This window comes from Mauremys mutica, chromosome 6, assembly GCF_020497125.1.
Source record: "Mauremys mutica isolate MM-2020 ecotype Southern chromosome 6, ASM2049712v1, whole genome shotgun sequence".
Classification (NCBI taxonomy): Eukaryota; Metazoa; Chordata; order Testudines; family Geoemydidae; genus Mauremys; species Mauremys mutica.
In genome coordinates, this window is record NC_059077.1 from 62,016,919 (window position 1) to 62,030,157 (window position 13,239).

Sequence of the window (13,239 nt, forward strand, 5' to 3'; positions counted from 1 at the left end):
GGGCTTCGGCTTTCTGCCCTGGGCCCCAGTGAGTCTAATTCCAGCCCTGCTTAGCAGATCCCCTGAAATCTGCTTGTAGCCCCCCAGGGGACCTCAGAACTGCTGCTCCAGGCAATCCTTGCTGAAGAGCAGAAACTAAAATGAAAAGAACGCTGCTCAAATGTGATTCAGAATTATTAGGACTGTGCTGACAGAGGGTTGCCTTTTAGTTAGAAATAAAGCCCTCCTTTCTATTTGCCTAAGATTCCAGAAACTTGAGCCCTTCTCACCTTCACAGAGTACAAGATGATGGACAGCTGTAGTAGCACAGGTAATGGAAATGGTGGCCTGTGCTAACTGCCCCAGCTCCAAACCCAAATAGACCCTGTGGAAGAATAAATATATATATTGTAGGCAAAGCTGATTATTTAAATGTGTTTTTAAATGTCTGGGGTTGTTGGTTTGTAAATCTGCATTTGGACAAGTTAGTTGAATTTAGCCATTTAGAATAGGTTTTATGAGGCATACTAGCATAGATGGCATAACAAATTTTGTTCAGGTCTAATTTTCTTTGTTCATTTTGCTGAAATTGGCCCTATTACTTTGGCAATTATTATCTGACAGAAGTTTTCACCTGGGATATTTCTCCTTGAAGGCCAGAGATTGGAAGCCTAGTTGAAATCATTGAACCAGGACCGTTTATAAACATGACAGAATCTCTTAGGGTTTTTTTTGAAAGACTTAATTTCCCCCATACCAAGTTAATGATCATGAATAACCAGTGAATGAGTTGAAGCTTAGATGTTATCATTCTGACTTCCTACTACTTAATATAAAATTTTTTTTAAAAATGTATATGGCACTATCACTGTAATTTAAAAATTAAATAATGAATTCCTTAATCATAAGTTATCTCTTCATTAGGTATACCTAGAATTAAATGAAAGGACTCATCACTATATATTTACCACAAATTAAAAGCATAATTTGTTAGTTGAATATCTGTTCCCCTGTGGCTCTAACATACAGACAGAACTGACATTTGCTTAGAGCAACAAAATGTTCAGTTATTGTGTGGGTGACTGCAAGCTGGTGGAGTATATAAAGCTAGTTTGGATTCGGGCAGCAGAATCCCTAAGGATAGCCCTCATTGTCACCATTTTAAGTCTTTTTACAAGATTAAACATAAATCAATGTGGTTAAAACTGATTTTTTGCAACAAAAAAAAAAATCTACGTTTTACACTGAGGTTAATTTTTCTTTTTCTGTGTTCTTGGGCCAACATTCTAGAACTTGATACAGGCGTGGTAGGTTATGGGAAAGCATGCTGATTTCTTATAATACTGTAGGTACAACTGCTTCCTGATTGCTTGGGGAGTGATTTTTAGGAAGGAGTAATGCACTGAAGAATGCTACTATGTCTAGTTAAAAATTGTCTGTAAATATATCTTGTAGCTAGTGAGTCTGCTTTCTGCAGCACGTTATGTTGAAAATATTGCAGATTAAGTTTTCTTTCTTGTAGCCTGGGCTTATTAAGCAATAATACTTTTCAAAAAAAGATATTTTGAAATGTATTCATATTATCATTATTGACTTCAGAAATGATAAAATTGACAAGACTACGGAATTCTCATCTTTCTTTTATAAGTCTGCAGTACTCTGGCTTCTAAATTCAGCAGAGTGGTCTGTAAATATCCTTTATTGAAATTCTTGTTGGAATCATGGACACATTCCTTTGTTCCCAAGAACATCTTTAGTGGGGTGATGTGCTCTTTTTTAGTCCTGAAATGTCAGGAAAAATGGGAATTATTATGTAAATTACAGATAATAAAGGTTTGATATCTCTCTGTCACAGGCTTTCTTCATTCAAATCTAGGAAAGACTGAAAACAGTTCCTTCGTGCCCTAACCATACCAATAACTGTATGAATACTTTTATATTTGCTAAAACTGTAGTTTGCTAAAACTGTAGAAAACTTTATAAACTATTATAATCTTCCCTCCTCTCCTCCTCTTATCTTTTCTCTTTTCTGTACAGGTGATTTCTATTCACTCATTTCCAAGCTGCTAGGAGAAAGGGAAGATGTTGTTCATGTGCATAAGTATAATCCTACCGAAAAGGCAGAATCAGATCTTGTAGCTGAGATTGCTAATGTAGTCCAAAAGAAGGATCTTGGCTGGTTTGATGCCAGAGAGGTTACAAATCACGATGAAAGGGCCAATACTAGTCTCGCCAGAAACAGAATTCACAAATTTCACAGACTAGAATCCACCGTGAGGCCTCCAGAGAACAGACATTTCTCTTTACAACATGGTGAGGGAAGCTGGGAAAAAGAACATACTGGAGGTGGGTTAGGGGTTCATTTTAAGCAATGTACTGCAACGTAAGAGCTGTGATCCACATTAGCAAAATCTGAAGGGAAGATCAGTTGATGCTTGAAATTTCACAAAAAGATCTAATTATGAAATTTGTCTTTTTACATTTCTCATGATTACATAAATCATAAACTTTTCTCTCCCATTATCAAGCGTGGCTATAGTCTACTGGAAAAATTGAGTTAGAATAATCAGATCCAAATAGTTCACTTCGGGGCTGTTAAATTGAAACATTGAGAGTTGAACAAATTGTGGTTAATTTGGCATTCTGCTAAATTGAAGTAAACAACCATGGATATAGTAGTGAATTAAAGTGTTTTATTTTTCCCTTTATGCAACTGGCTTCATTGAAATGACTAATGGGGGTGATCTCGTTGACTTTTTTCAGCTGACTTGACCTGTCAGACATCAAGATTTTACAAGCTTTATTTCTTGTAATTCCACTAACTATTTTTCTTTAAATGAAGAAAAGTAGTTGTTATTGAGGAATGGTCCAGAAAGGCAATATTTATTTCTTTATTTCAAATCAGGATTGGCTACTCTAATTAACAGATTAAAACTCATTCCCTTCAGGTTTCTATGACAGCAAAAACCATAAAAGCATATTTGTTTTACTTGTGTTGTGGTCTCTGTGATACTGATTGTGTTTAGTCTCGCTAATGTGGAAAGGCAGATAATACAGCATGTGAAGAGTATCTGTTATGTATGCATGGCAGCCATTTGTGTGTGTGAGATGTAGCATCACAGGCTGCCTTTATGTTGCAAACAGCCAGCTTGCTGTTTCCAAATACATTTTCCTTACAAACATAAATTATTCATCATCCATTTGATTTTTATTTGCAATTTAAAATATGAGCATGGAATGCCTTCTGCTCACATGCAGTTCAAATATAGTGTAATAATCGCTAAATACAGGCTTTAATATTTAATAGAAGACCAGAGATATGGACTTCTAGTATTAGGTGTTGCTCCTTGCTTTTAAATGAAATACAGCCACAGTTATTGGCAAGAGAGGCAGGGAGGAAAGGTTGAGGAATGTTCACTAATATGGCCCTGATTTTCTTCTCCCATATACAAGTGTAAATCAGGACGAGCACCATTAAAGACTGTGAAGTTCAACTGGTGCTAGTGTATGAAAAATCAGGCCATATGACCAAGAAGCACGTATTTTCCTGCAAAATGAATTCTCTAGGTTCAGAAGGTTAAGAAATATGATTTTGAAAAGAGAAATGTTAGAGTAAGTTACCTTCCATTTTAATTGATTGAGTGGGTGAATGTCAGTGAACTGAATAAAATGCTGACTTGCTGCACCATTTAGTGTGAGTCCTGATTACAGAAAGAAGCAACAATTCGTTTTCAGTATTGCTGTAGCGTTAATATTTTTGGTTGCAAGTATAGGGTTTGGTTGGTTGGTTCATTTTGGGTTTTTGTTTGGCTGTTTGCTTTGGAGACGGGACGGGGGGGTGTTACTTTGTACAGTTGACCTGCCTGGAAGTTTTTGAAACAAGAGAAGCAAAATTGAAATCTTTTCTTTAAATATTTTAAAATCAAAGTTTATTTTCCCTTTTAAATCTATACAGCACTGCTTATTCACAGAAATTCTGGACTACAAGGAAGTTATCAGCGCCATCTTTTGGCAAAAGAGTGGTTATAATAAAGTGAAAAATCTTGAATCACACATTTACTCTCTGGTTTCAGAGTAGCAGCCGTGTTAGTCTGTATCCGCAAAAAAAACAGGAGTACTTGTGGCACCTTAAAGACTAACAAATTTATTTTAGCATGAGCTTTTGTGAGCTCTCTGGAAGGGAAAGTATTTATGCACACTAACATGAAACATTGTGTGGCTTCTCAGTAGCAGATTTCAGTTTGGAAAGAAGCAACTAAATACATTGGATGCAAAATTATTTTAATTGTTTTATTTATGTAGTTTAAAAAAAAAATAATAGTACCATCCTATGCTGTGATTGCAGATGAAGATACTGCAAAAATAAAACAAAAATCACACTAAACTTTACATGCTTAGTTGCCAGTTCCTGTTGTCAAGTACATGACTCATATAAACTTGAAACACTTAAGGTTTTTTAGCACTAGACCCACTTTCATTTAGTTGTATTTGTTTAATAGTATTGATATTTAGCATTAGTTTAATTTCAAGTTTTTAAGTTTTAATTTCAGTAGTATTTTACTTCGGATTTTTTTATATCTGTAGCTCAATATTTTTCTTACCTAAATTGGTAAATAATCTCTCTCTGTGTGTATATATAGACACACACATCATTACATTTTTCTTTAAGTAGTAACCCTATGAGTGCTCCATATCAGGATGTCTGTGTACCCCTGCGCGCTTTCTCAGAGATTTTCGTCAGCAGTGTCTGCAGGTCCGTGCCTGCACCCTAGGCACCCTTGTGCTCTGCTACACATGAATGAAGGGAGGGGGCAGAGACACTGCCACTCCAGTTTCCATCTCAGCCACCTGCAACTTGAGACAGTGTGTCACAGTGTACTTTAGGTAGCAAGCTGTGTAGCTAGTTATCTCAATCTATTTTTTTATTTTCGTTTGTAGTTTCTTTACTTTTTGTTATTTAGCACAATTTGTGGGTTATTGGTTTTGGGTTTTTTTTAGGGGGGGTCTTCCCTTCCCTTCCTCATTTACTGGGCCTTTGTTTTTTTCCTCAGGCCTTGATCCACAGCCTCAGGCAACAGTTATGCCCAAAACCCCAGGCTTTAAACCCTGCCAGACCTGCCGTAGGTCTTCCCCTGCAGCAACAGACATTCAAGCTGCCACCAAGAGACTCATGTCCTCTCCAGGTTTTAAAAGTAGACCTAACAAAGTAAGGGAGGACAGACTAAAACTCTTATTGATGGAGTGCTCTCTGAGGCCTGGGGTCTGATTCACACTCCTTGTTCCTTGGATCTGGTTGCTCAGAGAGTCTCAGCAACCATCTCTGCCACAACAGTAAGCAAACAGAACCACCCAGACCTTCAAAGAAGAAAAGACCCCATTCTTCAGAATAGGACAAGCGAAGGGGAAAGTCACCCCCTCATTGGGTCTCAAGAGACTTCATGTCCCGATATGGGCTCCCATCACCTTTGGACCATGTCACCGGCTAAGACCACCACACCGTGCACCAAGAAGAACCAACAACCTAGAGTGGCCTTTGAAACTCAAGGACTCCATAGCCAGCTGAAGTAGTCACTGATACTGTATTCTGAAACCAAGCCTGAAGGGCACACCAATTGCACTTTGGTAGCTCTGACATACTGACTCTGATGGGGTCCCTATCCGAAGTCACCATTACCATTACCAGAGTCACCATTATCCAGAGCCTGAATCACCATTACTGAAGGGTACCAAGAGACTCTCCACAAGTATTAACCTCCCAGAGCTTATTACCCTCTGATACTACCATCTTCAATGGTACTCATCCTCTGGTACCAACATGATCACCAGTCCCATGCAAAGTTCTCTAAGGTACAGAGAGGTATTTCCAGCTGGTACTGACACAACATTCTTTGGTAAAGTTTCACTAGCCAACCAACCATTGACCTCCATTACCAGTACAATGACAGGACTTTCTTTGGTCCCCAGTACTGACTTCACCACTGGTACCAGCACCACTTGTCCCTTTGATAGATATAGTGATGACCTCTCATCCAATTCTGATGTCTATACAAGATTCCTCCACATTATAGCCTCCCTGAAGAGGAAACTCCTAGCAGGAGATTCAACCAGCAACCTTGGCAAGGACAACTTTGGGGCCCTGCCCTCATTCTTCATGCTCCACCACAGTGGGTTTATTGCAGCCCCTTATGACTACCAGTTTTACAAGGTCCCATCTCATAAGAGGACATGTCAGGAGCAACAACAGCCATGCTTGGGTTCTGCTCCCCAAGTGAAGAATATCTCGATCACTCTGACTTGGATTCTCCTCTGAGATGAAGTACAGAGTCGCCTAGCAAATGGAAGGTGGAAGATAAAACCAGGCTCCAAGATGTTTGTCCTTGACTCTTAAATTGTTGATTCTTGCAAATATGATCAAATTTATTATCTTAGTGCCATGTCAAAAACTGAGCTGAATGAGAGATCTATGTAATTTTAATCCCTATATAACGTATTTGTTCTTTCTTGTTTCTCCACACTTAAGTCATAAAAGTCTCTCACCCCATCTACTCAGACCTTTCAACAGTGGCTTACCACTTGTGCTTATGCAGAGAGAGACCTAGAGGTGAACACATCAACTTAAACCCAGTTATAACATGATTTGGCTCTGTCCACACTGGCTGGCCAAACTGTGTTATAATCTAGTTCAGTAATCTTATGTGTAGTTACTTATTTCCTTACTATTTTCCTTTTCCTCTGCTATGCTAAACTTCTTTTGATTTTGATTATGTGACAGTGCACCAAAAGAACAAGGTTTTGGGGGGAAAGAAATGGAATCAAGATGTGACTATGACTGAGCAATAGATCTCGCTGAGAGTGCAGGAGACAGGTATGGGTGGGGCCTTCTTCACCTTGAGCTCCCTCAGGCTCAACTTAATGACACTACCAGTGGAAAAAAGCATGAGAAGGAAAAGAAGAGCTTAGGGGAGACCTCACTCTACCCTGCAAAAGAAAAAAACAAAAGGAAGAGTTTTATATTTCATTTTTTATTTTCCTTCCTCATTCTGCTGTTCTCAGTGGCCTAGTCTGCAGAACAGGATTCTGATTTCAGCAGCCCAAGGGGAAACTATACCATGCAGAAAATGAGAGAGGAAAATTAACTCAAGCCCTTTGGGGAAAGAGGAGCCTCCCCTGTCATCTCCCTTTGCCCTCCCCTTCTCCCTATAGAAAATATTGTTAAGTAAGAAAAACTTTTATGTGAAAAAATGAGTGGCGATTCTCTGTTTGTTCATGTGTACAGAAACTTTTCCAGCACATCATGAAGTGTTGCTTTGTGAATATTTGCCGTTAAGGTATTCTTTTTAATGAGTCAGCATTATATTAAACTTTTTACCATTTTCCTATATGACAAAAAATCCAGCTGTAATATTTTGTAATGGGGTGATCTTTCCCTTCAAAATTGCAAGAAGGAATTGATCAAATGACTTCAGAGATTACATTTAAAAGTGGGTATTTACAATAACATATTTTGATTTAATATCTGCATTACTGCAAATAAAATTAAATGTAAACTATGGCAAACCATTGCCCTGTGGATCTGTTCTTGTATGTTCTAATTGTTCTTTTTCAGAAGCCATGCAATAGATATTGTTTCACAGATCTGATTGTCTCGTTCTACAAGTGACTTACTTTTTCCTCTCATAAAAATAGAAAGACTTGGATTTTAAAAACATACTCCTCTAGAGAAGCAGTTGTCATACAGAAATACAATTTATTTTCCTATTGCATGATGTCTGTAGACAAATAAACAATATTGAACACCAAACAATATAGCCACAAGACCAAAAGCACTCTTGATCCCGCTGCCTCAGTGCTGAAGGACATAACTCAGGTTTCTGCATGGAGTATGCTTTGCTGGCTACCCTCAGGAATTCAGGCAACAAAATCATTGCAAGCTATTGCAAGAAGTGTGATGGGTCATACAGGAGACTCATCAATCTCTGGTATTTACAAATTTAAAATGCTACATCACATTTTTGAAAATAGGTATTGTGTATATACCACCACTGGAAGTGTAAATCATAATGACTAACTCTGAGATTATAGCTGTCGTTGCTAATGGCTTTGGTAGTGTGTTACACTCTAAATCCATCCTGGATTGGGATGGCAATATAGTACTCAAATGATGGTTGAATGCTAGATCTTGGGACATAAGGATTTCAAAGGCGATTCTAAATTATTTTGTTTTGGCCAAGAAGTCGCTGGATTCACTTAATTTCATTGCTTGAAGAACAAGGTGGAACAGCCCTCTCAAAAAAAAATCTTCAGTACTGAAATCATTTTGTTACTGCAGAAAATTTGAGGTAAAAGAAAAAAAAAACCCACAATGGCCAAAGGCATTATTTTTTTTAATTCTCCTAGTTTCATATGTCTTTTTTGGTACAAACAAGGAGACTGACTCAAATTAGTAGAATGCTCTCTTGTTCTATTACTGTGATTTTGATGTATAGTGTCAAAATCAGATCTGGGTTACGTAAAAATTGCCAGATATTTATGTCTTCAGAAGTAAAATGGGTCACGGGATAAATGAGGACAGATACTCCCTTCTTCCCTATCCCACCTCACCGTTTTTTAGGTCTTTTCAGATACTTCATAATAATATCTAGCTCTTTTTATCAATAAATTAGTTGGCACTATGTAATATGTGATCTCAGGCTGTGCAGACTATACAAGGTAAAGGAGGTGATTGACTCCCAAAATCACATAAGCAAATCCTGAAAGGTACTGCTAGTTTGTTCGGGCCACATCATTGTTTTTCTTTTGTGTTGCTTATTTCTTCCCTGCCTGTGTCTGTTATAGAACATTTTTGTTTTGAAAAACATGATAGGCTTGCCCTACTTGCTCTCAGTCACCCACTTTTGATACCATTCTCATTAAAATTAAACTGGAAAACATTAAAATATTTTTGAAAAATGCCAAACTAATGTATTGTTAATAGAATTATCTCTAAACTATATATGCTGATTATTCGAGATAGCAATTTTGTGTATATTTTATTCATTCTTTCAGTGTACTAGGAACATATACAATTGATAATAAAACAATATTCTGTGCATATATATGCTATTAAGATGGAGAAGAGAATAAAATCAAAGGCAGGTTTTCAATTTTTCTGTCATTTTTCATAGCTCAGGATGCCACTGCTTGTGCATGATATATATTTATCATAAGAAAATTACTGCTTGGAATCAAATGGTAACACATTTAATGCATGTAAGGAAATGTGCATGTCCTTCTATCATAAATCAGTGAATTTTCTACCAATTTCATATTTTCACATAAATATACTGCATGAATTTCTTTTTTAGATTTCCACATAGAAGAGGCTGTGGACTGGCCTGGAGTAAACCTCAAACTAGGCCAGGTTTCTGGGTTGGCCCTGGACCCTAAAAATAACCTGGTTATTTTCCACAGGGGTGATCATGTGTGGGATAGAAAGTAAGTGGATCTTCTGTTAAGTAGTATGTTTAAATAGTTGACTATGCTATTTGTTCAACATATTTCCTTTAGGCAGGGAATAGACACAGAATGTTCCTGCTTACAATAGTTAGATATGGGGAGAGTGAATGGTTAGATGACACAGATTTGAGTCTCCAGAGTGACTAGATCTTTAGAACAATAAGAGAAGGCTAGTGTGTCACGTAGTGCTTCCCCAAAACAAGTTTGATCCACTAATTTGATAAAACTTCAGTGTTTTTGTGCTCCCATAAAACTTCTGACTCTGAAAATTGCTATTTCTCCAGTGCTTGGGGTCTAAGGGAGAAATAAAATGAGATCCCAAAAGTAAGAGCAGCTTATTTGTAGCAAAATACATGAGAAATTAAAAAAATAAAAAGTAAACCACTATTTTGGTATTGCATACCGTAAAGCTAGTTCCTCCTGCTAGTCAATACACTGGATGGAATTTTTCAAAGTGTCTGAGTGACTGACTTTCAGTGGGACTGGTGCTGATGAGTTACTTAAGCACCTTTTGAAAATCCCACCCGCTGTCTTTCATGCCAAATTCTACCCCTGAATGAGCAATCGTGACATGGGGCTGATGTTGAAATCAATTTAAGCGTGCAGCTGAGAACAGAATTTAGCCTATAGAAGTATGTGTTTTACAGTTGATATCACTGATAGTGGTGCACAAACAAGGTAAACAAAATGCAGTCATGGTGGCTGGTGTCTCTTAGAAATACTAGGAGGCAGCAATCAGTTTGCTGCATTGAAAAAGACTAATTTGTTATGAAAAGTAGTTTTATTCAGACTTCTAAGGCAGTTTCACTGATGATTAAGGTTAAGATTTTGTCACGGTTATTTTTAGTAAAAGTCACGGACAGGCCGGGGGCAATAAACAAAAATCCACAGAAGCCTGCAACCTGTCCGTGAGTTTTACTAAGAATAGGGATGGAGGGACTGAAGTCCGAGCTCTGTCACCCGGTTTGGGGGGCTCCAGCCTCTGCCGCATATGTAGTGGCTGAAAGCTCCAGCCTCAGCTGTGGGGGGCTGACAGCCTCTGATGTAGCCACAAGGGCTGATGTCCCCATTGCAGCCATGGGGGCTGAAGCCGAAGAAGTCATGGAGGTTAGTTAAAGTCAGGGAATCCATGACCTCCGTGACCAAATCATATCCTTACTGATAATGAAGAACTAAATTGTGTTTGTGTATATGGCTGCTCCGTCTTGTTTCAGAAAATATATTAATATATTTTGTTGTTTGAAGGGATATGTAACTATCTCTTTTTTGTATTTATATATTAAAATTGTATGGATAAATTCTAAAACATTCAGGAAGAAGAAAGAAACACAGCATCTCTACTAAACATGGCTTACTGTATCTTACGAGTAACCTTTTCTATATATACATAAACATGACACTTAAGAGTATGTTTCAACCTTTGTGGTGAAATTTAGTTTTATCATAATTAGTAGTCTCTCTAAAAGGTTGTACTTTTTGATAGATTATTTTACAGCCTTCTTTGCTTGAGAAAGCTGTCTCTTATCCCTGTAATGAAAACAGTACATTGATTATAGCTTTTAGCCAATAGACTACTATGATGGATAAGATATAAATCTTTTAAGTCTCTTGTGCAGTATATCAAAGTGATCTTTCTATCTGAAGTTTATATAAACATGGACTATGTGATTTTGAAAGGGTGACACATACATAGGTTATATTATTCAGGTTTCAACTCAGAGTTTGTATTGAAGTGATTCTTTTCATCTCCCCTCCCACACATGCACATAAATGTTGGTTTTTGTGTCATTGAAGAAAAAGTTGAATCAAAAACATTTCAGAATAATTGGCAGTTATTGTTACTGTGTGACTCCTATCATCATTTGTCACTTCTGAAATTTGTGTTCTGAGAGTTTGGCAATTGTGATATATACAGCCCGAGCCCAAAACACACCACTGGAAACTGAGCCCACCAATGATGATCATGAATGTCTGGTATATGTATGGAGCAGTTTTAAAATTCCTTTTCAGCTTTTGAAGACATGTTTCTGTCAGAAAATAATTTCTGCCCCATGTAGCATATTCATTATATTGGATGCTGCCCATTTGAAGTGTGGTCAGCCTTAACAATAGAAATGGACGAGGGAACTGGGAAGGAAACATGCAGAGTTAGATGTGCCTGGTGGAAGAAATATGGAGAAGAAGCAAAGCAGGAAAACACACACAATTCAGTATCAGTCTTAACTAAGTTAATGTTTATGATTGGCTGCCAATGTGCAAAGCCATTAATTGAATATAATAACCTTCATCAAATCATAAATTTGATGAATTCTTGGCCTTGGGGTTTAATCCATTTTCACTGATTGAGTGCTTCACCAGCATACTATATAGAAAGAAGCAAACACAAATTTGCAGTGCTTTAGCATTGCACAAATGGTTCCAATGTATTATTCATATTTGCTATAAAAAGTAGTCTCCTCAGACAGCAAAATGCAGCTCAGTGAAAGGTCTGTATGGCTTATAATGCAAACTCAGTCTGCTTTAGAACACTAAACTAGGCAGTTTAATATTGTTGTACAATGCTAACCCCTATAATCCAGGGTTAGTTTATAAATTGCTCTGTTCCTTCAGTGAATCCGAAGTGATTTTACATTTTTTTCTTAAATGAATCAAATACCCTGTTTGTGTGATCACTGCAGAACTGCTTTTTCTGTTTTAAAAAGCATGTGCTATTCAAAGTGAAAAAATTAGAACTGTTTAGTCAGTTATGTAACTGATCAAGTGAGTGTCTTTACAGTTTTATAAAATATACCTCTACCCTGGTATAACACGACCCGATATAACACAAATTCAGTTATAATGTGGTAAAGCAGTGCTCGGGGGTGGGGAGGAAGGCTGCGCACTCCGGTGGATCAAAGCAAGTTTGATATAACACGGTTTCACCTATAACACGGTAAGATTTTTTGGCTCCCGAGGACAGCATTATATCGGGGTAGAGGTGTATATAATACAGGATTTAAATCAGATTTTTGAACTGTAAGACTGCTGTGGTCTGAATGCCTCTCAAAGCTGCATTCCTAATTAGCAAAGGCTAGAAATATGAAGTTAAAATACTGTGCCAAGTGTTACAACTAATCAGAAAGTGAGCTCTGGAGCTATGCTTTCTAGGGCAGTGGAAATCAGGTGCTCTGCAAAGGTGGCTTATCTGCTTTCTGATGGAGTAGATGCCTGATTCATCATAGTATCAGGGCTTGTCTGTATCAACATTAGTTTGTAGCAATCTGGGGTGTAATGCTATCCTACACTAATTATCTGTGTGGACTCTGTTACCATGCATTAAAAGTTCCCTAGGCGCATTGAACTATTCCTGTTTCAAAGAAGGGGTAGATCAAAATGCACTACAGAACTTGTAATGCTGGGCAGCAGGATCTACCCCAGGTATTCTGTGCACAACAGACTACTGTGGGAGTAGCTGTACACACCAGTTTGCCACAAACTAAGTGTTCGTAGAGACAAGCCCTTTGCACTTCCCAATAGTGGATTTTTTTTATTAGCATTATCAGCAACATCGCTAGCAAAGGAGGTGGGGTTGTAATTATGGAAATACATGAAGGGTGGAATTAGATCCACCAGCATAACATGGAGGACTCCAGATGTACTCAGATCCTAGATCAGCGTGCTTGCCAGCAAAATCAGTCTACTGAGAATAAACAAAGAGCTTACTAGCATGATATTAAATATCATGCCTCATGGGTTTGATTTTAGACCTAGTATTAGCCAGCATGT

The 13,239-nt window shown here is 37.7% G+C and overlaps 1 protein-coding gene across 8 annotated transcripts in view; it reads left to right on the forward strand.

Annotated features, from left to right (window-relative positions):
• PAM (peptidylglycine alpha-amidating monooxygenase) overlaps nt 1-13,239 on the forward strand; it is a 209,762-nt gene that overhangs the window by 172,575 nt on the left and 23,948 nt on the right. For 4 of the 8 annotated variants that reach the window (XM_045020809.1, XM_045020810.1, XM_045020812.1 and 1 more), the window contains 2 exons: nt 2,017-2,325; nt 9,324-9,453. In XM_045020809.1, the coding sequence (XP_044876744.1) occupies nt 2,017-2,325; nt 9,324-9,453 (439 nt within the window). The remainder of the gene's footprint in view (nt 1-2,016; nt 2,326-9,323; nt 9,454-13,239) is intronic. The other 4 variants (XM_045020813.1, XM_045020814.1, XM_045020815.1 and 1 more) reach the window with 2 other exon arrangements.